The 26427-nt window shown below is 56.5% G+C and overlaps 10 protein-coding genes across 10 annotated transcripts; 4 read left to right on the top strand and 6 right to left on the bottom strand.

Moving 5' to 3' along the window:
- Positions 1–4184: 4184 nt before the first annotated feature.
- Positions 4185–4817, top strand: HRG_02093 (uncharacterized protein; the record flags this gene model as incomplete). Its single annotated transcript, XM_044860564.1, has 2 exons — positions 4185–4286; positions 4380–4817. 2 exons carry the CDS (start codon positions 4185–4187, stop codon positions 4815–4817), a joined length of 540 nt encoding a protein of 179 aa, XP_044724197.1.
- A 144-nt stretch (positions 4818–4961) lies between these two features.
- On the bottom strand, positions 4962–7415 carry HRG_02092 (alpha/beta hydrolase fold domain-containing protein; the record flags this gene model as incomplete). Its single annotated transcript, XM_044860563.1, has 9 exons — positions 4962–5195; positions 5318–5454; positions 5550–6197; positions 6268–6603; positions 6670–6697; positions 6758–6832; positions 6913–7026; positions 7085–7153; positions 7215–7415. 9 exons carry the CDS (start codon positions 7413–7415, stop codon positions 4962–4964), a joined length of 1842 nt encoding a protein of 613 aa, XP_044724196.1.
- Positions 7416–8322: 907 nt separating this feature from the next.
- Positions 8323–8775, top strand: HRG_02091 (pam16 domain-containing protein; the record flags this gene model as incomplete). Its single annotated transcript, XM_044860562.1, has 3 exons — positions 8323–8373; positions 8439–8566; positions 8637–8775. The coding sequence occupies 3 exons, from the start codon at positions 8323–8325 to the stop codon at positions 8773–8775; spliced, it is 318 nt and encodes a 105-aa protein (XP_044724195.1).
- A 299-nt stretch (positions 8776–9074) lies between these two features.
- Positions 9075–13607, bottom strand: HRG_02090 (ku70/Ku80 beta-barrel domain-containing protein; the record flags this gene model as incomplete). Its single annotated transcript, XM_044860561.1, has 11 exons — positions 9075–9498; positions 9556–10236; positions 10287–10333; positions 10390–10754; positions 10915–10969; positions 11210–11673; positions 11729–11940; positions 11997–12388; positions 12438–12956; positions 13011–13071; positions 13120–13607. The coding sequence occupies 11 exons, from the start codon at positions 13605–13607 to the stop codon at positions 9075–9077; spliced, it is 3708 nt and encodes a 1235-aa protein (XP_044724194.1).
- Positions 13608–13932: 325 nt separating this feature from the next.
- HRG_02089 (uncharacterized protein) lies at positions 13933–14673 on the top strand (the record flags this gene model as incomplete). The annotated part of the gene is made up of 4 exons (XM_044860560.1): positions 13933–13979; positions 14032–14065; positions 14131–14428; positions 14486–14673. The coding sequence occupies 4 exons, from the start codon at positions 13933–13935 to the stop codon at positions 14671–14673; spliced, it is 567 nt and encodes a 188-aa protein (XP_044724193.1).
- A 191-nt stretch (positions 14674–14864) lies between these two features.
- Positions 14865–15149, bottom strand: HRG_02088 (uncharacterized protein; the record flags this gene model as incomplete). Its single annotated transcript, XM_044860559.1, has 1 exon — positions 14865–15149. One exon carries the CDS (start codon positions 15147–15149, stop codon positions 14865–14867), a length of 285 nt encoding a protein of 94 aa, XP_044724192.1.
- A 580-nt stretch (positions 15150–15729) lies between these two features.
- Positions 15730–16821, top strand: HRG_02087 (haloacid dehalogenase-like hydrolase domain-containing protein; the record flags this gene model as incomplete). The annotated part of the gene is made up of 4 exons (XM_044860558.1): positions 15730–15798; positions 15854–15875; positions 15928–15996; positions 16052–16821. The coding sequence occupies 4 exons, from the start codon at positions 15730–15732 to the stop codon at positions 16819–16821; spliced, it is 930 nt and encodes a 309-aa protein (XP_044724191.1).
- Positions 16822–16974: 153 nt separating this feature from the next.
- HRG_02086 (uncharacterized protein) lies at positions 16975–18206 on the bottom strand (the record flags this gene model as incomplete). Its single annotated transcript, XM_044860557.1, has 4 exons — positions 16975–17381; positions 17441–17667; positions 17727–17791; positions 17850–18206. The coding sequence occupies 4 exons, from the start codon at positions 18204–18206 to the stop codon at positions 16975–16977; spliced, it is 1056 nt and encodes a 351-aa protein (XP_044724190.1).
- Positions 18207–21562: 3356 nt separating this feature from the next.
- On the bottom strand, positions 21563–22160 carry HRG_02085 (uncharacterized protein; the record flags this gene model as incomplete). Its single annotated transcript, XM_044860556.1, has 2 exons — positions 21563–21772; positions 21822–22160. 2 exons carry the CDS (start codon positions 22158–22160, stop codon positions 21563–21565), a joined length of 549 nt encoding a protein of 182 aa, XP_044724189.1.
- A 1704-nt stretch (positions 22161–23864) lies between these two features.
- On the bottom strand, positions 23865–24857 carry HRG_02084 (cyclin; the record flags this gene model as incomplete). Its single annotated transcript, XM_044860555.1, has 2 exons — positions 23865–24557; positions 24615–24857. 2 exons carry the CDS (start codon positions 24855–24857, stop codon positions 23865–23867), a joined length of 936 nt encoding a protein of 311 aa, XP_044724188.1.
- Between the last annotated feature and the right edge of the window lie 1570 nt (positions 24858–26427).

Below are 26427 nucleotides of genomic sequence, written 5' to 3'. Positions count from 1 at the left end.
ACAGTACGCGGTGGACGCATGCACGCTTGTACATACTGTACATACCTACCTACTACTACCGTGCCTCTCCATGCAGCAGTGCTTGCATGCACACCATGCATGTACCACCAGACATCCATCAAGTGATTTGTATGTGTGAGAAGAAGCCACGACGCGTGCGCGCGCGGGTGGCCGCCCGTGAGGAGGAGGAGGAGGGGGAGGAGGAGGAATGGGGTGGTGGTGGTGCGGGAGTAAAAAGCAGCCCAACCCTAACTGGCCATTGAGCAAGTCAAGTGAGGTGAGTGGGTGGGGGAGGGTTTGGGTTAGATGGATGGAGAGGGCAAGGTGAGGCCATTTATCCATTGCCGACACACTTGGTTGGACCTTGGCTCAAGATGGTAGGCGGCGCTGAAGAATCCACGGCGAGGCGGGGACTGTCTATACTTTGTACAGTATTTCCATGCCATGTATATACATATAATATATATATATATATAATATATGCGGATACACATGAGTGAGCATGGAACATTTCCATATTGTGCTCGATCTTCTGCGTGCGGAGCAGCAAGATATTCAGGCACTCGGCTGGTCACGCGGGTTAAGCAATATTCCACGACGACTTGCCGACGAGGTTGGTCATGCACTCGCACCCCCCCTCCCCGGTCCACGCCCGCCGGCTTTGCTCTCTACCTCCCCCGCGCCATGAATTGATACAGGTGGGTTGTAGAGGTGCAAGATGTGGAATATTCTCGCCACGCCCTGTGTCTCCATCAGTCACGCCCGTCCGGTTAACGTGCCCCCATTCTCGTCACCCACCGGCGGCCTGGACGCATGAAGTCAGATGAAACGCTGCTTCTTCGAGTCGAGCTGTGCAATGCCGTGGGAGAGGGGGCGGGGGACGGGCTGTCCAAGAGGTGCCAAGTACATACAGTAAACAAAGGGGAATTCTCCACGGTGCTTTGTCTTTTTGCTCCAAAGTGCTGCCTCGTATGTTGTATGTACAGTACTGTAAGTAGTAGGTACTGTAGAGAGTGTACAGCCAACCGCCCCCGTCTGGAAGCGGGCCCGGCAGGGCAGACAGAAGTAGGGTTCGGCGGATCGTGATGCCGAGACACGATGCGTTGCCAAAGAGCGGAACTGCTACTCTCCTTTTCCTTCACGCACGCCAGAGAGGGCCGACGATGCGTACCGAGGAAACAGTTCGGTCTTTGTTGTAAATTGTACAGTACAGTGCAGTACAGTGCAGTGCAGTACAGTGCTGTCTGGTCCCCCTCTCGTTAGCTACATACCCACGAATGTGCACATACCGGGGCGGCCTGATGCAGTGAGGCGTGCCACGGCTAGAGAGGGTGGGTGGCTCTGTGCCCCCCCACCCCCTGCCGTGGACGCAGGCGGCCCTGAGACTGTGCCTCGTCGCCCTGCCGGACAACAGCACCACCTCCTTGCTGGAGCTGTTCCCCCAAGGGCTGGCGCATGCCCGGAGTGCTGCTGTGGCCATTGGCAGACAAAAGGGCGCGTCGTTGCAGCAAAACAGGGCAGGCTCTTTTCATTTCGGTGCTTCCTTTGTTGGCCAGGATTATGAAGCTCCCGTGCCAGTACCTTGCACTACCTTGCACTACCCGGTGACCGGCCGGTCTTGCCACTGTCTGTCTGCTCTACTACTGCATGTGGCCCGTCTGGGCTTCTTCCTTACCCCGCAATTGACGAGGGGGCAATTGATGGATGGCGAGGGATGGGCAACTGCCTTGGTTCCTTGGACACCTCATATGGAGAGGGGGGGAGCTGAATTCTGAATCAGTAGAAGAAACATGGCATGGCGGCCGAGGGTACCCTACGTTGTTGCCCAAGAAAGCGGCGACTCCATCGTCAGCTCATCCAGTCACCCACCAATGGACGACATCAATCACACACTGTACGGACCGTGTCCTTCCCTGGCCACCTGACAGGACGAGGCGGCCTCCACTCCACCCGTCCTCTCTCCTCCTTCTCCTCCTGCTGCTCCTCCTCCTCGTCGCTCAAGAGCGGGCTCCACAGCGCTACGCGTCCCGAGGTCATGCGCCTCGTCTCTGCTTGCCGGAAACGCTGCTGCTCCCCGTCCGCCATTGCGCCACTTGGCGGGATCCGTGGCGAACAAAAAATAGATTCAAGCTTTCCCTCAATGTACAGTACTGTGCTACCACCCACCTCTTGCCCTGCGCCCCGGACGGAAATGGACACGGGGGGGCTCCTACATAGCACGACGTGCGACAGTGCGATGCGAAAGGATTGGCAAAGCATTTGAAAAAAAAATGATAGATTCTCTCCTGCCCCAAAAAGGGAGTTTGTTCCTGACTATCGTTAGCCGGGGGACCCGTTTCTTTGCCGCCTTCCCTCCCTTTCCCTTGCGTCGGGACCAACGATGCTGTCAAAACCACACGTGGGAGGTCGCTCACATGCCGCGTCACGTGCGTTGGAAACCTGCTGCGGATCGCGCGGCCGCCGTGAGGAAGGGCGGACGGAGTAGACGGGAAGCAATGAATAATAAGTCACGCTGCTGCCCAACTAAAGGGACCTAACCGCTCTAGTTTTACTCTGAGGAGCGGTCTGCTACGATAAATCGACAGGCCACCATCTAACAAAGTCCTCAAGGGTCGAGCACTAATTACAGCATCTTGTGCGTCTTACTCCGTGTTCACAACAAGGAGCTTGATGGAGGTGTAATTAGGCCATATGGTCCTACGACTTGTCCCGACATGTCCGTGGGACACCAGGTTGTAAGCATCCGTCAGTGCCGCTTATCATCTCGGCCTCGAGAAGCAGCTAAAGAGTTGTTTTCGCCATTTATCCCAACGGTAACTAGTCTCGCCGATGGCACCTTTTCTGCTGAGTCTAAGCTTATCAGTGTGCCACTTGGAGCGTGGTCAGTTTGTCCCGGGTCTGGGCGCTGCGATATGAACAAGAATTGGGTGATATGCCTGTGAATGCGGTATAGGGGAGGAAAGGGATCCAGGGTAAATTGGCGATTCTAGCCCTCGGCTTGTTCGACGTCCACGGCCGCCCCAGCCCGTTCCGAGTCCGGGAGAGAAGGGGGGACCCTCTTAAAAAACATCCGAGCGTGGCTTGCCTGTGCCAGCACAAGTCTGCGACGAAATAACACATACAACGTAGCTGTGTGAAAAGGGGAGGGGCTCGCTCGGTCGGGTCCGGCGCACGCCGTTCCAGAACCGCCGGCCGCCCTGTCCGCAGAACCCGGATGGAGCAAACAAGGTGTGTGAGGGGGAGCCGGCGCCAAACGTTGTTTTGTACTCTATTCCACCTCTCGTCCACCTCTCTTCCACCTTTCCACACCCCCTCTTCTCTGGGGGGTCCCTGATGTCTTTGGCGCCGGTGGTGGCGGTTGGTCCCGCGTGGTGAGAACCAAAGCTTCCTCCAGGGAAACACGGAAGGGGGGAAAAGGGGACACGGGGATCGGCTCTTTATGCCCTGGACGGGGAGCCCGATCGTCGACTTTGACGGGCCGGGGATCGATGGGTCATCTCCGCGTGACTTGCATATGCAAAGCTGCACGTAATTCTGGAGTGTGCGACGTTGTGCCTCCATGGTGGTTTTGCAGTTAATTATCCCCTCCTCTCTGCCGTGTCCGTGGGCGCAGGCGAGACAAGCAGCGTTCTGGAGCTTGCGAGGGAATGGGGTGTGTTGCCTTGGACTTTGAGACAGAATATCCATTATCCAGCAAACTACTCGTACTGTGTCCTCCTCCCTCTTGGCTGCCTTCTTTACCCCCCCCTGACATGCCGATGGGTTGAGCGATTGGTCTAATACGCCATCTCACTCTTTGGCCAAGCGACTTTTACCTGAAGCAGCTCGGCTGAAACCTGGCAAAGCACCGACCTTTACCAATATCCCATTGCCAAGCAGAGTGCCCAGCAGAGGCGGGAGACAGCAAGACGAGGCTCCGTTCCAGGGCATTCCTCTTATTCTGCCGTCGTTTCTTCTTCTCGTCGTGCCTTCAGTCTTTAGCGCCTGTCGCCTGTGACGTCAGTGCGTACGCCTGTCTTTGCAGCGACCCTCGACTCACGGCAACGCTTGCGCAACATCAAGGCGGAAAAAACATAGGTAGGCAGGCGCGATGGATTGAAGCGTCATCGTCGACCGCGAGCATTTTCGACAAGTCCGACGGCGTCTCCTCTCGCTCCTTGACATCAACCTCGCCCCCAGCAATCATGGCCCAGGACCAAGGCGCCCTCGGCAAAGTCGGCCGCGGCGGAGCGGGCAACTATCACCCGACCTCGCCGCCCGAGCAAGCAGACGAAGCGACAGCCAAAGTACGCACATGTCCCCAGATATGATCCCACGCAACCCCGAATAAACGTCTCCTCTCCTTTTGCTCACCACATCTGTCCTTTCCTCCTCGCCAGCCGCTCCCCGCGCATGAAGCCGCCGTCGTTGCCGCCCCCGACGCCCCCGGTCCCCTGCGCGGCGGCCGCGGCGGCGCCGGCAACTTCGTCGACCCGGGCGAGCTGCCGGACGCGAGCGAGGCCGCGCGCGAGGTCGGCGCCGCCGTGAGCCGCTCGAGGAAGCAGCACGGCCGCGGGCGTCGTGGTGGCATGGGTGGGCGCGGCGGCGCTGGGAACTGGGCCGGGCGGTCGTCCATCCGCCATGGCAGCAATCACGGCGACGACTACCAAGACGACGACGACGGAGATGGTTACGTAGACGACGAGTGGGATGAGGTTCATGGCCCGCGTGCGCAAAAGGTCGAGGCCTTGGAGCGCAAGGTGAAGGAGGCAGTGGACAAGGGGCTCCGGATTCCGGACAAGGTTCACCACGGGAGCGATAGGGCCGGCTACGAGTGACCGGCGGCTGGCCAAGAAGAAACCGGGAAAATGGGGGATTTCCAGCTTCGGCGAAGTCGTTGGATGCGAGCCACCGACCATATACATGCCCTCCACATCGCCAGCCCCTTTCCTCCCCAAGAAGCTCAAAGACGAACCCCCTCTTCACACAGAAACTCCCCGCAGCATCTGCACGGCCGCCTCGCGCGAAAACTCATACACGGCCCTGGACAGCTCGCGCCCATGCCAGGGACCCAAGGTGGAACTCTGCAAAGGGGAGTCCTCGAACAGGCCAATGTCCTGCTCGCACTGCGTTCCCGACACGGGCAGCGTGCCGTTCTGGAAATAGGCCCGGATGTGCTGGGCCGTACAGGTCGACGGCGCGGCAATGGAGGCGTGCTATTTGTTCCGCGGAGCCGCCGTCGTCGCAACATCAAAGTGTCAGCAAGAGGGCAAGACGAGTGCAAATGGCACGTCTAGTAGGAGGGATGGGAATGGGGGGGGGCTTATGGGGACCGTACGCCAAAAGACTTTTGCACCAAGACAGACGAGCTGGGGAAGTGGGCAGAGTTGTTATAAGTGCTTTCCAGTGGCGTCACGTTGTCGCCTGTGTTGCCGATAAAGAGGATGGGAAAGGCTGTGTCGGCCTTGATGTCGTCTGCCCGCATATGCGTCACCGTGGAAAAGAGGGCCATCGCCGTCAGCGCATAGACTCTTCCAGGGACACGTCTCTTCAAACCAAGAGCCGCTCACCTTTGCTGAAGCGCCACCGGGGCTCGACGGAGCGACCGGCATAGCCCGCGCCGAAATCCGCATGAGCCGCGCCCAGCCAGCGGCTGCTTTCCCTGAGGTACGCGACGTAGTCCTCAAACTCCTCAAGCGAGCGCGGCCCCTGCGAGTCGGAGCTCATGATGGCCGAGAAGGCGTCGGGCTCAGACGCAATCTCCCGCGGCATCGCAGCCGGCGTGTCGCCCTGCGAGCACACGGGGTTCGCCTCGGGCGGTCCGTTGCCCTGTCCCACCGCCGCGCGGAGCACATCGTAGAAGCGCGGCCCGTCGCCGGCCTCGAGCGCGGCGTATCCGCGCGCCATGATCTCGAAGAAGAAGGAGGGCGAGTAGACGACGGCGCGTGTCAGTCGCTGCAGCTTGGAGTAGGTGATGCGCTGTGGCATGTCGGGCCCGCTCTCGCGCGACCACGCCGGGACCAGCACTGGGCGCTTCTTGAGGCTGGCCAGCAGGTTGGCGCGCCGCTGCTCGATGGCCTTGGCGCTCGGGGCCCAGAGGGCGCATGCCTCGGGGCCGGCGGCATGGCAGGCGCTGTCAAAGGCGTCTAGGATGCTGTCGGCGTCGCGGAGAAAGTTGTGGAGCCCCCGGCCGAAATACTCGCCGTAGTCCACGTTGCCTGGATACGGTTTCAGAGCCGGACTCAGGCGAGGTGGAAGCCAGGGAGAGGCCTTCGGAGCACCACCTACCGTCGCTCACAAGCCGCTCCACGCGGTCGGGATACAGCCCTGCGAACACGCCGCCCAGGGCTGTGCCATAGCTGATGCCCCAGTAGCGGAGCTTGGGGTGCCCCGTCTTGTCGAGGATCTCGAGCATGTCCCGGGCGTGGTGCGGCGTGCTGAGGTGCTGCAGGAGCTTGGTCCCGTTGAGTGCGGCTTCGCAGGCGCCGGCCCAGGCGACGGACCGGGAGAAGGCGTCGTACACCAGCCCTTGCCGCTCGTCAACGACGCCCGTGTCCTGCAGCTCCCACATCTGCCTTCGCAGCGCGTTGCCCCAGCACTCGACGCGGGGAGTGGAAACGCCGACTGCGGGAGTCCAAGGTCAGGCTCAGGAGGTCCCTCGTGTCAAGTGAAAGGGTGCGCATCAGTTACCTCCCCGCGGGTCCCACGAGATGATGTCCTGTTTCGCCCTTAGTTCCGCATGTCCCGCTCGGTCACTGGACTCGGTGTTTTCTCTCACCTGGTTATCCCCGACAATGATCTGCAGCGCACGCCCAAGGGTTTTCAAGAAGTCAACCCCCGAGCCGCCCGGCCCCTAACGATAGAGCATCAGTACGAGAACCACATGATAAGACCATGGCATCCATGCCGGTTGGTTAGAGAGGGGAGACCAACGCCCGGATTCGCAAAGACGGGTGGCAGCGGGTTCTCCTTGGACCTGGCCGGCAGCTTCATCACACCGAGAGTGACTCGTTCGCTGTTGGACGAGTCTTGCCAGTCCATGGGCACCTGTACAGGCCTCATGAGCCAGGAGGACGCTAAAACGAGAGGCCGATACATGGCCTACATCTAGCCTGGCGCACTCAAAGGCACCCCCGTAGCACTTGTTCCATTGCAGCGAACGATCCGGCCGGAGCTGCTCCGGCAAGTCAGCACGGTTGATTCTTGCTACATTGAGGGCCGCGGGGGCTCCTCACATCTCTCCAGTTCCATGATGGGGGTGTCTGGGAGCTATCGTTGCGCCCAAAGAGGTTGACTTGCAAAGGCTGGAGTTTGTCGCAGACGGAGACGGTGGCTATCAGCCCGAGAATCGCGATGAGAGGTGCCTTGATGCTACGACTGAATACTCTGGACTGCCGCGGCGAATGCGATACCCGTGAGCCACCTTCCCCAGACATGGTTGAACAGCCGTCTTGCCGGTGAAGACTGGCGATTTAAGACTTGAGGCCGCAGGGTAGTCGTGGTGAAACTAGGAAGTGGTATATTTGCGCCGTGTGCCGCAACACGAAGGAGGGCGCGTGAGCTTTTTCAGTTGGCTTCTGCAAATAGGCAGCACGGCGGGAGAAGAGTACGTAGCCGCAGCAGCCAAAAAGTGTGCCTGATCGTCGTCACTCTCCGAGCCCCATCTCACACCGCTCATCCTTGCATGCCTCTCCGGACCCGGCATGTACAACATGGGATACGTCTACCCGAGGAAGGATGCGAAGGAAGCCCATCGCCAGTCTCAGGTGCCCGAGCAGCGAGCCAATCTCCTCGGTCCGAACCTCGAAAGGGCATCCAAACTCGCACGGGAGTGGTCGGACAAGGATCACGATAGTAGTGCGTTGATGATATGTGGGGCAAGCACTGCGTGCTGCAGCCTGCATGCACTGCCATCACGAGGAGGTGGCAGAGACGGTTTGCGGCCGACGGAACCCAAGAAGCTGCCGTCAGTCGTCCATACCGCTTGGTCGGCCAAGTTGGATTCCCGTGGGAGCGAGGGTCAGACTTCTGGTGCCTCGTAGGGAACAAATGCGCGTCTCATCAGCGCTTCTCATCAGCCATTCCATGATCCGTAGAGCAGCCGAGCATCGCAGATTCTAGATAGAGTGGGCGACTGTCGATCGTTTGTATGTAGAAGTTCTGTTGGAGCTTGGGGGCGGCCGGTTCGTCCCGCTCGACTAGACTCCACAAAGGCTCGGTTCGTCGGGGTCGGAACAATAATCCCCCGCTTAATCTCTCTCTCCCGCGCAAAATTTCCGAATCGCCGTTGACAGAAGGAGGCCATCACCAGCAAGCCAACCCTTTTCGCAACCCCCATCAACCATGGCCTCAGTCTTTGCATGGGGCGCCGGCGCCGCTGCCGCTGCCTTTCTGGTTCGTCCCTCCGCCATCTCCAGCGACGTCCCTCCCAGCCATGACTAACCCAAAGGCATCTACAGGGCCGCGCCGGCCTCGTCGCATGGCGGCGCTCTCGCGGGGGCGTCGGCGCCATGGGCAAGGCCTTCTACAAGGGCGGCTTCGAGCCCAAGATGAACAAGAAGGAGGCCTCCCTCATCCTGTCTCTCAAGTAAGCAACAGCCTCCAACCTCGATGACCAACAGGAAACCGCCCCCGGGACATCGCTGACACGGCTCCAGTGAGCGCGCCATTACAAAGGAAAAGGTCCGCAAGGCTCACCGCACCCTCATGCTGCTCAACCACCCCGACCGAGGAGGCAGTCCCTATCTGGCCACAAAAGTCAACGAGGCCAAGGAGTTTTTGGACAAGCAGTCCTAGGTCCCCCGCGCGCAGCCGCTAGCCAAGGCTCCTCTGCCTGTATACATACTGCGATGCGCTCACGTTCCAAGACCGCCCCTCGATCCTCCTCGACCGCTTTAGACACAAGTTTCATCAACACGACTGGGCGGTTCGGTCGCGCGAGTCTCCTGTACAACATGTCTTTACATAGCGATGGCGTTTGTTGGCTTTATTGGGGGGCTAGCTAGAGCAAGACGACTGAAACAGGTCCGGTCATTCCATAAATACAAGGGCCCTCGGAGGCGCCCGCTCTCTCCTCGATTCCGACACTTGACAGCTCAACTGCCTGCACCGCCCCTCGGGTTTTCAGCCCAAAGGGCGGGCACATATTCCTCTCCTCTTCCCTTGGCCTCGTCCTTGCGCACTTGCTCCACGGCCAAGCCGACCATCCCGCGCATGGTGAACACCGCGTCGTTGCCCGCATTGTGCAGGTTTGCCGATCTGATGCCGAGGTCGGAGAGCACTGCGCACAGCCCTCTGCCGTCGTCGCAGCCACGCCATGCCCGGTGCAACTCCTTGGTATCAATGTCGCCCGCCATGCCTGCCAGATCGTGGACTTCAAGGCCGATCTGGGAAAGATAGCGAACGTCTTGCTTCGCGTCGTGGGCAACAAAGATGAGTTCTCTTTTCCCACCAATGTATGGCTCCAGAATCGACATGATGGCATTAACCAGTTCTTTCTGCGACGGAAACGTGCTCGCGCTACAGGCTCTCCGTCAACATGCATGCGAACACTCGGAGCGGCATTCCTAATCTTACCCGAAGTCAAAGGCATCAGGACAGCCCGCAATATATCGATGGTTTGTGACCCCAGAGTACTCCTTGGTCCGAAGGTGATAGGCCTTGATGAACTGCCACCAGTCGGAACCACTCGGGCCTGGCGGGACATTGCCAATGTCGTTGGCGTCCAGAATGGCGATGCCTACTTCGGAAACAGGATGAGGTGCCACCTCGAGTGCCTCGAGATCCATGCCGACAAAGACTGCTCGAGGGCCGCCGCTGACTTCTTTGAGCCCAAGAAGAGTCTGTGCCTGCTTCATCATCCCTTGCCTGTCCAGGATCCTCTGCTTCGCTCTCTCCAGTGCTTTCTGCTTTTTGTCAGGGTTGCTTGTCTCCATAGCCATCCTCTCAAACGCGAAGACGAAGGTGTTTTGCTCCGCATGGGATGCCTCGTTGAACCCCTGAATGTCGGCGCCAGAGATGGCCGGTCGGGAGATACGTTCCAGGTCCTCCTCGTGGTCCGAGTGCGTCAGGTATCGAGGCTTGGGGACGCCTCCGCTGCCAAATTTGAGACGGAACTTGGTGCTATTAATCCCAGGTGGGATCGTGAGCGCCGTGTTGAGCTCTTTGTTGAGCTGTCGGAGAAAGTCCTCGAACTGGACCGTTGGCACCAGCAGGTGTGCCGGTTCCTTGGGGTTCCGGGGGTCGTGCAGGTAGAAGCTGGCAGGGTCAGCAACGCACCCGCAAGTGATTCTCTAGACTCCTCTCACAAGTCCCAGCTGTTTTCCTCAAGGATACTGTCGAAAAATGGCCTAACCTTGCACCCTGTTAGCTCGGGATCGGCACGTCAAGGGTTTGCTTTGCACGTCGTACGCGAGGCTTGTTTGCTTTCCCGATAAACATGGTCGGGTACGCAATGAGGGTCTTCCATGGGCAAAATGCGACGTGGTCGTCCACTGTCTCGCCGACACGAAGCGTGGAGCAGTCGAGATTGAAGCTGACCGGAGGCGCTACCTGGAAAGGCGGAGGAGGATTCTTCGTCTTCTCGTTCGGCGGGTCTCGGTTCCAAGCGTTGTTTGCCGCGGTCGACCACTCGTCCTTTGACTGCCACGTCTCCCAGCTCGGTTCGTCTTTGTTCTCCATGGTCGCTGTCTCACGAGCTTCCTCGAGCAGGTCTGAAGGGTCGCCAAGACTGACTTTCTTGCCCAAGACTTCCTGCAGCAGGGCCAGCTGCGCGGCTAAGTCACCGTCAGACATGATATGGCGAGGGCAAAAGTGAGGCAGCAGAAAGGGCTGGGGTGCAAACCCGGTCAAAGTGGTGCCGTGAGGGTGAGGTGGCAAAAGGGAAGAAATAGTCGAGGGTGGGAGAAGTTTCTGGTCGGAGTGTGTATTTTTTACCTGCCATGAGGCTTCCGCACCTCAGGCCGCCACTTTGGCCTTGGGCTTTGCCGAACTGCTTTGTTTTCGAGCCCCAGCGCAAACGCTCCCCGGGCCGGATACAGACGCTTTTCAACACCTTGCCTAGACTACACGAGCCCCTTACGTTCCCTCTGCGTTTATTCGCAAGCCGTACGTGGATCTACATAAGCACAACACTGTGCTGGAGCAAAGAGAAGCTCAACTCGCCTATCTTGACCTGTAAAACTGTTTGCCGCGTCAGTAATCGATCGAGATGCATGGCCAAAGAACTCACCTCTTCTGCCTGCTCAGGCGAGACATCAGATACCTCTGACTGGTCTTTGTCAATCAGCCCGAGCTTCGACCACCGTATCACGAACCAAAAGTCTCTCCGGTCTCCGCCAAGCGCCCCGGACAACAGTCCCTTCTTCAAGTTGCGCACGAACGAGTTGTACACTCCGGGCTCTTCCAGGTTCGTCAGCTCCTCCCGCATGGCCCCGATGCACTCCACCGCCTGGGCGTACTTGCTGTCGCCAAAGCTGTCTGTGACGAGCGACCGCACAATGGTGCCCATCTGTTTTGCCGCATCTTCAATCTCGCCAATCTCCTCGGTCGAGGCTAACGCCCGTTTGAAGTCTGGGATAGGGTTTTCTCGAGACACCTGGCCTTTCATCTCCTCACCGAGCAGCGCGTCGACATCCAGCCCCGAGATGGGCTTGACGGCCTCTCTACGGCGTCGGCCCTTGGCTTTCGGTGGCACTTTGAGCAAATCAGCATGGGAGCAATAGAAATAACAGTTGGGTTCTTTTCTCACCCTTCTTCACTTCGGCCACCCTGATCAAGGCATCTATCCTGCTCTGAACCCGCTCGACCAGATCCTTGGGCGGAGAGGAAAACTGGAGCAGCGCACTCGGGGTTTCGGGAATCGGCTTCTCAGGGTGCACGGCGCGCACCCTGACCGCGTGGTTGATACGGTGGATCGACGGGTTGTACGTTTGGTCGATCGACGCGTACTCGGCGGAGCCCCTAACGCGAGTTAGAGCGACGAGGTCATCAGGGTGGTAGTCACGATTTGCACGTACATTTCTCCGTCTATACCGTACGTGGAGAGGTCCATGGCGTCTACGTAGTCGCTCATGGCCTCGTTCAACTCGTCGGAAGGCAACAAGCGGTGCTTGGTGAGCGTTTGGCCGCTGACCGTTACGACCCTGTCGAGCGGCGGAAACCGATAGCTACGGAGGTCTTCTGCGAACGGCAGAGGAACGTCGTACAGACACTCCAGGCCGGGCTCAATGTGCGGTGCCAACAGCACAAGCAAGGGCTCTTTGCCATCTTTGGCGACGAGGCGAGCGACGGCGAATGATTCCAGTTCCATGAGCGCCCAGATAAGAGAAGACATTGCCAGCTCCGACTTTGCGTCATTTCGTCGCGCGTGAGTGATGCATGCTTCGCCCATGCTAAGAAATGGCTCATACTGAGCACGTGGTCAGCGCTGTTCTAGCGAGGAGGAGTTCGGCGCCTACCTTGTCGCAGGGGATGAACCCGATGATGGCGAATGACTTTTGTGTTTCGAGCTTGGTGATGTTGTGCTCGGATTCGCTGATGTGCACCGCCGTCCTTCCGTACTCGTAACCCTTGGCGAGCGTCTCGAACTCGACATCTCGCTTGCCGCCGGGGGCATTGGGATCGTTGACCTTGTATGCCCGAGCTTGCTTCACAGCGGAAAACAAGGCTCCGTCCGTGGCCTCGTCTTCGAGCGTCTGGGTTGATTGGGTGCCCGTAGCCTGCTCGGATTTGAAAACCACCGTGCTGGCGGCCAAGGGTCGCGCAAGATGCGTTTCAAAGTACCTCTCCACGTTGATGTTGACCGCGGCAGGGAGCTTTTCGGCATCTCCGAGAATGAGGGGGCCCTCGTAGGTCTTGAAAGGCTTGACGGCCTTGACTCGGGGCGTGTTGAGCTCATCGATTGCCTCGGCCATGGTGGCGAAAATTCCGCCTTCGCACGCATCGGCCAAATTCCTCAGCGTCGCTTCATTTGCGGCCTATCAAGAATGTTTATTATCGCAGCCTAGAGTGAGTTCATTCGGGCCGCATACCTTGGTTGGCGGTTTGTCCTCCTCTTTGAAGCCGTACTCTGGATCGTCGAAGTCCACACCCCTTGACCGTCAGCTAGACCAGAGCAGCCGCGGGGCGACTGGAACTTACAGTATAGTCAGCTGTATCCTGGAGTCATTCATCTTCCTGGCTATATCGCCCATGTCATCGGCATCCAGACTCCCCTGGCCATCGGTGACCAGGATGACCTTGCGGATCCACTTGAGTTTCTTGGTGAATGTGTCAATCATATCGACGGCCACGACAATGGCTGATATCGCGTCGCCTGACCCAGTGCTACTCGGGACGACGGATGTACGGAGAGGCCTGAGGTTCGACATGGTCATCTGGCCGAGCTCTTGTAAGACCGAGATATTGTCGTATCCGTCGTCTTCCTGCAGCTTGTTGTTTGTCTCGTCGGTCCTCAGGCCGACGATGCCGACGCACAACGTTTTGCGGTTTGCGGCCACGATATCGGTGATTTTGTCCCATATATAGCGCATACTCCAGTCCAGATCCGACTCGGTGCGGCCGCCATTCGTCCTGGCCATGGACGCGCCAAGGTCCAGAATGAAGACTGTCGCTTCCTTGTCCGCCATGTTGAGCAGTCAACGAGCCACAGGGGGGTCGGAGCGAGGAAATTCAATGAATACTGTAGAATTTCATTCTGGCAGACCAGATCCCCGTGTCAAAAAGGACGTGAGTCAGGGAGGCAGACGGTGTTCACGACGCTGGCCAGAGTAGGCAGAAATCGTCGCAAGCTGAGGAGACTCGGCCACGGCTTAACGCGGTTCGGTCGCGAGGTCACGTGACTGAGCCACTCCTCTTCGTGACCTCATCGCTGCAGCGCAGCTCCACAGAGCCCACTCTCCCTCAGTTCATCTACCGGTGCTTTGATCAATCGCGCTCACGCAGAGGGACAAGATGGCTGAGTCGATCATGTTTTCAGTGGCCCCGTACCACATCATCTCGTATGTACATTGGCTGTCGAGGTGCATCTGGCCTATCTGACCGGCGTCCTAGTTACGGGACCTTGCTGGGGACCTCGTTCTTCCACGTACGTGCTCGCCTTGGGATACTTCACCATGCAGGCTCGAGAGATGCTAACGCATTGAATGCAAGTCATTCGTCAATGGCCCTGTCATGTACAAGACGATTGACAGGCCGGCCTTCTCAGCCGCCCAGAAGGGGCTCTTCCCGATTTACTTTAGCATGCAAACCGTCCTCCCGGCAGTCCTCGCCTTGACGTTTCCGGGCAGCACGCTGGCTGGCGTCCCGTCGAGCATCTCCGGCCTCTTGGACGGATCCAATCGATGGAGCTCGCTCGCCCCCATAGCCATCATGTTTCTGGGCGGCCTGACCAATCTCGTCGTGTTGCTGCCAGCCACTCTCAAGGTCATGAAAGAGCGACGAGGTCAAGGTGCCATCTTGTCCGCTTCAGCATTATTTTCACATGACAGCTAACAGTGAGTGGCAGTCAAACGAGATGGGAAGGAATGGTACGAGCAGGGACCCCATTCGGAAGAGATGCGTGCCCTGAACAAGCGATTCGGGATGCTGCACGGGATCTCTTCCCTCATCAATCTCGCGACATTGTTCTCGGCACTCGCTTATGGCTTCACCATAGGCGCACGCGTACAGACCATGGCGAATGGGCTTGGTTGAGTGCGCGCAGCACATGTGCACAGATTTTGTTTGTTCTTCATGTTGGCATAACTCACTCTATTTGGAACAATAGCACATCCTCTTGTTACCGACGACCGGCCACGCTCACATAGCTCATCCTCGCTCCGCCAGTGCCAAAGATACCGCGATGGGCACATCCAAGTACCCCGCTGCTTGGTCGAGCAGTCGTCTCAATCCTGCAGCGAGCGAGACAACCTTGCCGCTTGGTCGTCGAGGATGTCGGCAATCAGGGACAACCATTTCTTTTCATCTTCATTCCACTCCCGGGCACCCTCCACGTTTTTGTGCTGATTGTCGGGAGACGGTTTCGACTCCGATCCGCCCTTGGAGGACTGGCGCGAGTCCGGGACAATGTTCTTGTTGGATGTGTCGCTGGCGCGGCTTTCTGTGCATGCGACAGACTTGTCGGCTGCTGAGCTGGCCGACGCAGTGCCGCTGGGAGTGGGAGAAGCCATGGAGGACTGTGGATATGAGGAGATTGAAGTGCGCAATCCAGAAAAAGCTCAAGTGAGAAGACGTTAAACCTCATACAAGCGCCTGTGATGCGGAATCTGACTCGACGGGGCGCCGGCAACGCTCCATCTTAAATAGCAATAAGCCTCTGTGCTGTTTGCTGGGATCCCTTTGTGCGATTAAGCTCGAAAGAAGCAACAACAATCCCAAGGGCGAGCCGAGATGAAAAGCAGTTTCCACACTGGAGCTCGCATTCGCATTCGCTTAGCCGGAGCGCGCTACAAACTAATTACCCGCTATACTGGTTCGAGCCAACGCCAGTGTCGTCGAGGTCTGGCTAATCAGGACGTCGACGAGGAAATTATTTACTCGGTGGCCACGCTACCCAACGCCATGCGTGGTAGTGGGAGATTCGATGACGGCCATCTCTGCTCGCGGAATCGGCGCGATGCGTCTTGGCCATGAGGGGGGATGAAACGGAGTGACGACGAATCATGACTAATCAGTCATGAACACGAGACCTCACTCGTGAAGCTCACCCCCGGACGGACATCTCGGAGGAACAACCCGAGCAAAGGAGACATGGCGGCCCCCCCCAAGTGTCTCACCGGCGACAGCGCCGCCATCAACGACTTCATCGACAGGTTTGACGTGAGTGCTCTGCCCAGCCACGCGTCAGTACGCACGCTCACACTCTGTTCTCCAGACCTTCCTGTTCGACTGCGATGGCGAGTCTCCACCCACCTCGTCTCTTTGCCGAGTGCGGCTGACACGGGGCAGGTGTCTTATGGTCTGGCGATCATGTCTTTGAAGGTGTCCCAGAGACGCTGGAGCTCCTCCGCTCAAAAGGTTAAATTGCTCACCACCAAAGTCGGACGCATACAGTCGTGCTCACCTGTCCAAGGCAAGAGAATCGTCTTCGTGACAAACAACTCGACAAAGTCCCGCCAAGAGTACGTCAAGAAACTCAACGGCCTCGGCATCCCGAGTGATGTCGAGGACGTCTTCGGCTCCGCCTACTCGTCCGCCGTCTATATCTCCCGCATCCTCAAGCTGCCACCCGGCAAGAACAAGGTGTTTGTCATTGGCGAGGCCGGCGTCGAGACCGAGCTCGTCTCGGAAGGCGTGCCATTCATCGGCGGCACCGACCAGGACTTGCGCAGAGACATTACCCCCGCCGACTTTGAGGGCATCGCAGACGGCTCACTCCTGGACCCGGAAGTCGGTGTCGTCCTGTGCGGGCTCGATTTCCACATCAACTACCTGAAGCTTGCACATGGCCTGCACTACCTCCGACGCGGGGCCAAGTTTCTGGCAACCAACATCGACTCGACCCTCCCGATGCACCACGACATCTTCCTCGGTGCGGGCTCTGTCATGGTGCCCCTCGCGAATGCGTCTGGCCAAAAGCCGCTCGAGCTCGGGAAACCGAGCCAGGCAATGATGGATGCCATCGAGGGCAAGTTTCAGCTTGAGCGCTCCAGGACGTGCATGGTTGGCGACAGGCTCAATACAGACATCAAGTTCGGCATTCAAGGCAAGCTGGGCGGGACCCTTCATGTGCAAACCGGAGTGGACAAGAAGCAGGACTGGGAAAAGGCGGACGCCGTCGCCGTGCCTTCTTTCTACGCCGATAAGCTAAGTGACCTGAGACAGGCTGTGTTGAAGAAGTAATTCAACTAGACGATGATAGACGCTAGATTTGGATAGACAGGATCATGAGCTGCACGCACGCCCGCTCTTCTAGCATCCTTTGACTGCGAGCGAACATACAGACGAACTCGCACTTTGTGGAGTTTCGCCCCGAACGCGCTGCAAGCAGCTGATCTACTTTTGCTTCTGCTTGGCCAGGTCGCTCGCTTTGATGACCTTTTGCTTGCGTGGTGTTGTCTTGTAGCCCCCAAAGGACGTTGGCATGAACATGCCAACCTGCTTCTGATAATCTTTGTACTCGGGATACTTGCCGGCCGTAATCAGTTCCGTCAGGCACGTAGAGCCCTGGAAGAGAAGGATCAAGCTACCGGAGCCGATAAAGGTCCAGTTGTAAAGAGAATTACTGGCATAGCAGCTCCAATGATACAAGACAAACCAAATGGCCTGTTCTGCGAAAAAGTTGGGGTGCCTGCTGTAGGCCCACAGGCCCGAGGTGACGAAACCCCGATCGAGGTCTGCCTGGTTCCAGCCCCTGGGCAGCTTTGCGTCCTTTTGGTACTGGTGCTTTGCGGTCTGATATGCTGCGAGAGGCGTCAGCACTGAGCAGTACAGTAGCAACCACAGATGGGCGAGAACATACTCCACTGCTGTCCGTCGCTGAACCACTCGCTCAAGACAAGCAACAGCTCGATGGAGCCGTACGCAACGTCGGCCGCCGTGATATTGGGCTCAAACCGCGTCGAGAGCAGGATGACGTAAGCGGGGAGGCAAGAGATGCCAAAGAGCAGCACGCTTTGGATGAATGAGATGAATGTCACGTTGAGGAGGAAGAAGATGAATCCCGGGACTTTGCTCTTGACGATTTCCCTGCCGATTGGTGTTAGCTTGGCAGGCTGCGACAGGCAACGCAGGGGGCGCAGTCTCACCATCTGTAGTCCTCGGAGCCTTTCTGGTAGCCACCCTTGCGCCAGTAGTTGAAGGTCAAGCGACACTATCACCGTAAGGTCAGTATCATTCTGTATTCAAGAGCACAACGGGGCCCTTCGTACACTCCAGAGGGTGGTGCAAGCGGCAACAAGGTCGATGCGACTATGAGGCAGTCCGGCGAGACGCGCCCAGACCGCTAGATGGGCAATGTAAAGGTTGGGCAGAAAGCTCCACATGCGGTCGACCTGGGAATAGTTGCGGTTCGCTTCGGAGACGACGAGAAAAACGCCGCCGAGGAAGATGGACGCTGCAATGGCAGACATGAGCGGGTTGGTGTCGACGTAGAGCTGCATCAAGCCATCGAGGCTCCGGACGGCGGCCAAGCGCGCCGGCAACGCATAGAGCTGGGGTAGGAAGGGCTCGACTGTCAATGCGTAATCGCTGCAGTCTCGAAGAGACTTGAGGGCCGGAAGAAGCATCGTGAAGGCGGCTTGATGGTTGTTGAGGAGAAAAGTCGGAGAGCCGCAGCGACGAGCAAGCAAAAGTGACGCAGCGTCATACATTTCGTTGGTACTACGTATTCGTGCCTCAGCACGTACCAGCGCAAAGCTGTTTGGCTGTTGTCAGAGCGGTTATTCTGCGGCCTGCCTAATGGGGCAATACATGAGGATTAGAGGCTGAAATTAATTATGCACTCCGACTTCGACGACGTTATCAACTATCGGTCCGACAGACTTGACTCTGTCTACTAATAGCCTCTTGAGGGCTCATGCGTTGTAACTTATAGTATGTATGATCTGGGGGTAGACTTTAATTAATTACCATCCCTTTGGCAGTGGAGGAGGGGCAAGGACGTCACAGGGCCCAGAGCAGGTATCAGGTACGTAGCGATGCATGGCTAAGCAGATTAGCGTTAACGGGGGATGCTAGGTTAGGTAATTAGTTGATGCGGGGGATCCCGTCCCTCTTAGTCAGCCGCACCCACCTATTTAGGAGCCCACTAATTAATAAGTCGTGAGAGATTCTCTCCTCCTACCCGTGCCACGCCCCACTTTATTTGGAATTCGCAAGCTCCCACCTCCTAAAGTTGGTGCTCACCACCAGTATCCCCACACCACCGGAATACCCAGAATTTCGACTCCCCGACTTCAGCATCCCTATATCTTAACCAATTCACGATCTCGTCGATAGCCGAAATGGAAGCACGTGTACAAAACGCTCTTCGATATATTGAAAATTTTCCCGGTGCTAAAGTCGCAACCGTAGCGCGAGAATTCGGTGTAACACGTGATCGATTGCGATACCGTCTTCAAGGCCGACCTCCTAAAACTGGCCAGCGAGCTAGAAATACGAGGCTTTCCGAACCAGAAGAGAAGGCCCTATGTCGCTATATCGATCGTTTGGATAATATAAACCTTGCGGTACGCGTCGAGTTCGTTACTGACGCGGCAAACTGTATCTTGCGCGAGCGGTCTAGCCAGCGCGACGCTCCTACCGTGGGGCCAAACTGGACTTCTCGCTTCTTAAAGCGTCACGGCTACTTCAAAAAGCGCCAAAAAAGGCTTCAAGCAGAGCGCCAAGTCTCCGAGAATCTTACACGAGTTAACCAGTATTTCCAGCATCTTCGGCAGGTTATCCAAGACAATGGTATACCTCCTGAGGATATCTGGAATATGGACGAGACTGGTTTTCGCATCGGGGTTGGAAAAGACCAGCTGATTGTGACAAAACGGAGGAGAGCTCATTATTTTGGCATTCCTGAGAATAGGGAATCCGCTACTGCGATCGAAGCTATCTCGGCGAATGGGGAGGTTGTTCCGGCTTTTTTGATACTCGCTGGCCAGATGCACATGGCTTCATGGTATCAAATACCTGAGCTAGATCCTGACACAGTTATTCGACCCACGCCTACTGGTTACTCAAACGACGTGATTAGTCTGGAGTGGCTCCAGCATTTTGACAAGCACTCGGAAAAAAGCTCAAGAAGCTCGAAGCGACTTCTAATTCTTGATGGTCATGGCTCTCACCATACCAGGCAGTTCATTGAATACTGCGACAACCACAATATTATTCCCTTCGGCATGCCGCCTAATCTCACGCATGCACTTCAGCCTTTGGACGTTGTCGTTTTCCAGCCCCTAAAGCACTATCACGCCAAGGCTTTAGATGTCATGGTTCGAGATGGCCTCGTCAACATAACCAAGCTTGAGTTTCTCTCCTGCATTCAACAAGTACGATTGCATGCTTTCAAGGAGAGTACTATACGCTCCGCATTTCGCAAGACAGGAATCTTCCCATTCAATCCACAAGTAGTACTTCAATGTTTGGAAGCTCGTCAAGCCACGACACCCACACCTCCTCCCAATTCAGGACCACACTCCTCACCTTTCGAGACACCATTGACTCTACGACAAATAAACAAGGTAGCGGACAAATTAGATCTCGTCCTTGAAGACGATAAAGCCTGGATCCCGACTTTTCTCACGATCTCAGTCGATTTATTCGAGGATCGCTATCTCTGGCGACTGAGCTCGTGCAGACTAAAGGGACTTGGGACGAACCAAAATGGCGGAGCGGATCCAAAACAACGTAAGGCTATGAAGAATATACAGTTACAATCAGGAGGAGTATTGTCAGTGGCCCAAGGACGGGAAATGGTGCAACAAAGGGAGATGATCAGATTGCTAAAGCAAGGAAGGTAGTAGAAGACGCGGAGAAAAGGCGCATAACGCACGCAAGCGATGGTTTGAGGAAGCAGCAAAAAGGCACGCCAATGGAGGGTTCAGGAAGGTTAGAACGAGTGGAAGTACGCGATTCTGAGCGTGGTACGCGGTGGTTGAAGCGATTCTAGGTCGGGGAGTCGAAATTCTGGGTATTCCGGTGGTGTGGGGATACTGGTGGTGAGCACCAACTTTAGGAGGTGGGAGCTTGCGAATTCCAAATAAAGTGGGGCGTGGCACGGGTAGTTAGGTAGCTCATTCATGCTCTTCTCTAGCCTCTTCTGTCTCTTTCTCCGTAGTAATGGATCGCGTACATACCTACCTACCTAGCGACATGTATCGGCAAGGCTACTGGATACTTGCTGTACGGTAGAGAGTACAAGAAGATGAAAGTATTGAGAATGGTGCGACATTGTCATTGACTCATTAGATGGTATCTGTCAAGCTGGTGAAATACCGCTACACCATGCAAAATAGGGGGCCACCCCATTGGAGGTGTTACTAACGCGTATTATAAGTCCTTTATCTGCTTTGACAGTATCCCTGCGAACAGCCTGCTTGCTCCTCCTCCACTGCCAAAGGGATGCAAATGAGAAACACCACAGTAACAAATTCATAAAGACTGTATGCCGATCGGCTCTTCTCCAGTCAATCCGCACTCCTGCAATCTCTTCGCCCCTTTCGCAAGATGATCTGGATTCAAGGTAGCGACTCCGAGCTATGTACCCGCGGAGCGAACGTTTCCAACCCGCACAACCATATAAGAGCATAAGATGGCCATGACCTGTCACCATGGTGTACCTCTGCTGCTGGCGGAGTCTGCCTTTGGAGGTCATATAACCATAGAAGCTTCAGAGACCACTGAAGGCATGCCCAGAACATTTCGTGCATCCCTACCCGCCATCTTTGCGCCGGATGGACAAGAAATCCGGGCTCAGGTATCCAGTGGGGGAATGAACGCCGATGGACGAGGTAAAAGATCTGATGTCGGTCGTCATTAGTGCCAAAGTTGACTGGGAGGGTAAGAGAGAGGGTGTGTGTGTGTGAGCATGTCGTACCGTTTCTGCGATGTCTGCCAACGGTGTTGCCAGGAACAGCAGCATGGCTGCGCAGCCCTAGTTGCCCTGTACATTGCCCAGGATGATTTGCCAGATGGACATGCACGAGACACCAAGGCCCCATCCGACGAGGGCCGTGATGCTAAACAGGACAAGACGAATAAAGGCGTCCATGTACATCATTCGCAGATCGTTGGCCAAGCGAAATGGCCGTATGTGTGGCGTGCGAGGGCTCGACACTATAAAATATGGCTGCAACTCACGTCTCTACTGGGTGTTAGCACAGATTAACAAGACATGCAGGGCTCAGACTTACGTTTTGTCTGACGGGCTCGACGAGTCCGAGCACCGTAAAGGCCAAGAGCACATGGACCGCCCATTCGATGCGCTCCAAGTCGACGTGCGGCACTTGAAAGTGTCGCGTGGCTGCGCCCAGCGAGACGAGGAGGCACCCCGTGCTGACGAGCCGGACGAGGCGCGGCGGCTGTCGATAAGGACCATCCCAAATCTGGAGGGCGGCGTCAGATCCTGCCAGGACCAGGACGTTGTCCAGGATTTCGCGTCGCAGGCCGAGCCCGGAAACAAACCCGTGATATGAGACTACTGCGGCGGCGGAGATGGCCCAACACTGGGCGTGGTACGTGGCCGAGAGCATTTGCGTCGATATAGAGAGGCAGACTTGCTTTGGTGTCGGCAGAGAGATTCTGTTCTTTGGGGGAAGAGGGGATGTGATGAAGAAAAGGGGCGCGGAAGGGGAAAATCAGCACTTTCCCTTCAACATCAAGGGTGCGTGGGTGGCGTTGCAAAAACCTAGCAACGCCACATGACATCTAGAAAGATGTTTTTGTCGACTGCGAAGCTTTCGTGAGCCTCTTTCTTGGTGCGTTTGATGTGCCACCCAAGCTCGGGTACATGTATGGGAAGGGGTGTGCCACCTTCAAAGGATGCTGACTGAAGATGGTGCACCGTCTCTTCCTGCCTGGAACAGTCCTTTCTGCCCAGAAACGTCCCTCTCCTTGTCCCTCTCGCCTAGCTTAGCCTGTTCCTGCCTCAGCTATTCGGGGATTTACCTATGTAGGTACCTACCTACTTTGAGAGTATGAAGGCACCTGCAGTCGACGAGCCCTGAATCGTACGTTGGCAAAAGGCAGCCCAACACCCCCGCCCCCTTTCCTCGTATCCATGCTCTATTCAGGACAAGGGTATTGTCAAAAGGCATTAGGATGGTAGTAGTAGAAGAATGATGCGAAGCTCAACTTGAAAACCCCTAAAATTGGAACAAGGCAGGTGGAGCGGGAAGTTCGGGGGCGGTATATCATGTTGCCACGCTTCTCGTTATTCAAGCTGTTGGATTTTAGGGTGGATGAATGGCACGTCGTTGGATTAGCGGCTACTACCTAGGTATGATACCCACAGATGGCAGAGTATTCATGTTCTCACCCATCAGGTACGTGCGTGCATGCACCACCCGCCCCAATGGCCGTTGGCAGGCTTCTTTGATTGGTTCGACCTGTTTGGAGCGTTTTCCTTCAGACTGCCCCAAGGCTGTTTGTCACGATACATGGATGGGCAAGGTCTGGCCTCTGTCCTGTAATAGAAGTTATATATAAGACTTATGAAGAGCAATTTCTAGCTAATTAAAGAAGGGCCTAAGAAAAACCATTTACATAGTATAACTCGCTTTATAGATGTATTTTTAGCTTTTAAAAACAGAGTAAGGCAACTCGGGCTGCTCATAACCAACGTAAGCGTTGCTTTCCAAGCCAGGCATCAGCGTTGCCTTCCTGTCTTCATCCCTCTGTGAAGCTGTTGCACCAGGAGCGGCGCGCAGCGGACGGACTGGCAAACGCAGAGTTGCACTTGGCGGCAAGGGACACTTGACGCCCCTGTTAAAGAAGACTGATTTGTCCCGGGAGCCCCGAATTTACTTGGAGTGAGAGTCATTTAACCTCAGCATAAGAGCTTGTCTAACGTTCCATTATTCTCCAGGAGGTGTGTTGCTTTGGAACTATAGCTTGACAATGGCGAACGCGACAAATTTCTTCAAAGAGCCAGACAAGGCAGCCCGGCACAAGAAGTATAGTAAGGCCTAGCGGAGCCCCGGCCTTCACCGCTGCAATGCAAGAGATCATCAGTGGTTTGGTCAATCCCCTCTAGGCAGCAGACATACCTCTCCAGCGCCAAGTCAATGTCGCAGATTGTTGATGCAGGCCATTGGCTCCCAACCGTCGGATGGCCATCCTGGATAGCGTCGAGCTGGCAGAAAGCCGCCTTCAGGGCGTTTAGAATGCCTGCCGTGTGGTGGCGGGTAGGAATAAGACTGTGAGCGATGTCCCCGCGTGCAAATGGGCGTGCCACATCACCGGTTGTCCATCATTTTCATGATTTCCGCTTCCTCACCATCGCCCTCGACCCCGTTCTCCACCTGCAGGCCTCTCCTGCGCATCTCCTGCTCCACCGTCTGGCGCGTCAGCATGCGCTCGCCGAGCGGACCGAGTTCTTCTTTCCGCTTGCGCCACCATCCCTCCAGACTTCTCATGGCAACGACCAGGAAGCCGAGCTCTTCCCTGTCCACGTCAAAGACTTCCCACCACTCGCATTCTGGTAGCTTGGCCCCGAGGTCGCGCGCCGCGTTGTAGATGGCCGCCGTGGCCAGTGCGTGTGGCTGATGCGTCAGGTACAACATCTGGGGCGACAGGAGAGCCGTGTTGAGGTATTGGATGGTGCGTAGCGACACCTCGGATTTGGATTGGGAGAAAAAGTCGAGTGTCTGAAGGTAGGTAATGGCGAGTGGGTGTGGCAGCGAGACGTGAGCGTCAAAGGACAAGGTATGGAGGATGCGCGCCTCGAGGGCCAGCAGTCGATTGGAAAAGGAAAAGAAATCAGCCGCGGTCTGGTAGTACGACTCGGGATCGTCCGGCGGCGCTTCTCCAGCGCGCAAGAGTGGCGAGTCTCGAGATGAAAGGTAGGCATAGACGCACGAGACATCGCGAACCGATCGAGGCATCGGGCCCAGCTTGGCCACGAGGAAAAGCGCTGCGGCCGACGCATCCTGCATCTCGCGTTAGTCTCCCTGACATACCCGGGGGACCTAGCTTTGCAAACGTACACTAAACTCATGGGCCATAGGAGAGTCCACCAGCCAGTAGCGAGCGAGAATGACGCTTGCCTGGGCCGTGACGGACTGCGGGAGGCGCAGGAGCTGGCCGGCGGCCTGGGTGAGGCATTGCGTGGCGATGAAGACGGATTCTTGCAGGTCTGGAGGCAGTGACGAGAGCGACGCGCGAAGGTAGAGCTGCAATGTCGTCGCCAGCGGGTTGACGAGGTGCGACATGCTGCGATTGACCGCCATGGGCGCTGAAGCGAAGTTGTTTGAGAGAGTCGAAGTTTCGCTGAAGCTCCATGATTGGAGAGTTTCGTGCTAGATTATGTAATCCATTTGGTTTGGTGATGCCTTCATTCTTCATCACCCAACCCGGAGGCGCGGCATAGATGGCTCCTTAAAGAGCAATTTCATTGCCAAAAGTCTCCAAGAAATGTCCTGTGGCTTCTCGCCAAGTCCACAACACTATGCGTGACATCAAAAATGCAGTGACTCTGGGAATGGCTTAAATCTAGACTCATGGGACTAACGGGGGATCAAGGCCCGTCTACTCGATTTCTCTCCACGGACCAAGCGGCTCCGTATATCCCTTGGTGCCCTCGTCTGCTTAGAGACCTGAGCAGGACTTCCAGGTCCTCGATAGCCCGGACATTAAGTGGCAGGAGGCTTATATCTTTGCGATGTATGTGATGTATGCGTTAAAGAGTGCTATATAGGCGTGGGGAATACGCGCACCTAATTATACGGTATCGGCGCTGCGCCTTGACCAGCCACACTACCCCAAATTTCCGTCTACCCATTAATTAGCCAGGCCAGCCTACTATTTAGTCACGGCCTTTCCATACCGGGTCGGCGTTATGGATCGAGCCCCGCAAGCCTTTTCCGTGCTAGCAGCGGAAGCGATGGAGCCTTCTGGCCTCTCTCGCTCTCGTGGCAACTGATGCGTCGATGGCAGGTTCGTTTGGGGCACGGAGGCCCCTGATGCTTCTCAATGCACTGAAGTCCTGGGGAGTCGGACAATCGGCAGCACGATGCCTGCGAGGGAGTCAGCGGCGAAGTCGTCTTCAAGTGTGTAGCAGCTAACGTACCCGATCTCACCGCAACTGTAGCATTTGCCAACGGCAACGTCTTCAGCGTTGCCGCTCCAGGCATCGGAGCGGTGCCCTAAGCGGGTGCTCCGGAGGCGGCCATGATACGAAGGCGCACGAGACGAGATTGAATTTGCAGTGGGTGCGCGTGGAATGCGAACGAGTAAGAAGCAGCGCGCAAAACAGGGCGGAGCCGGTGCGTGATGCCTATGTTGTGGTCGCCAGAAAATACGCCATTTGTATTGCATACACAACAAGCTTGGTTCCGCCCTGATACACACACAGCCGGGCATCATACTGCCTCCAACGCTTGCTACGGCTCTCAACACGGCACCAACAGCTTCTTTCTTGTCGTATCGTCGTCTCTACATCGTGAAGACTTCGCTCTCTTACCCAGCCGTGGTGGATGCCTTCTTTAACAAGGGAAATGCCCGTTCTAACCCCGGGGCTCGAGGGCTCTTTGTATTGAAGTCGGTATTCCTGTCCAACCGCAAAGCAAGCAGCGGCTTCAAAGTCGTCTGTCACATCTGGCAGCATTGTCAGCCTCGCCAGAAGGACGACGAAGGCGGCCGGCAGTCAACGCATCCAAATAACGTCAATAAAGCCGGCAACAGCCATCGCGAGAGCTTCAAAATTGACCGAATTTTTAGGCCGTGACTAAATAGTAGCCGCAGTCTTCTTGGTGGTTGATAGGGCCGGCGGCGCTGCCGCCTTTGTGGCCTCGTTGCGTT

Source organism: Hirsutella rhossiliensis (assembly GCF_020360975.1).
Source record: "Hirsutella rhossiliensis strain HR02 chromosome Unknown scaffold00002, whole genome shotgun sequence".
Classification (NCBI taxonomy): Eukaryota; Fungi; Ascomycota; class Sordariomycetes; order Hypocreales; family Ophiocordycipitaceae; genus Hirsutella; species Hirsutella rhossiliensis.
The sequence above is the reverse complement of the archived record's forward strand: the minus strand, read 5'-3'. Positions and strand labels throughout refer to the sequence as shown.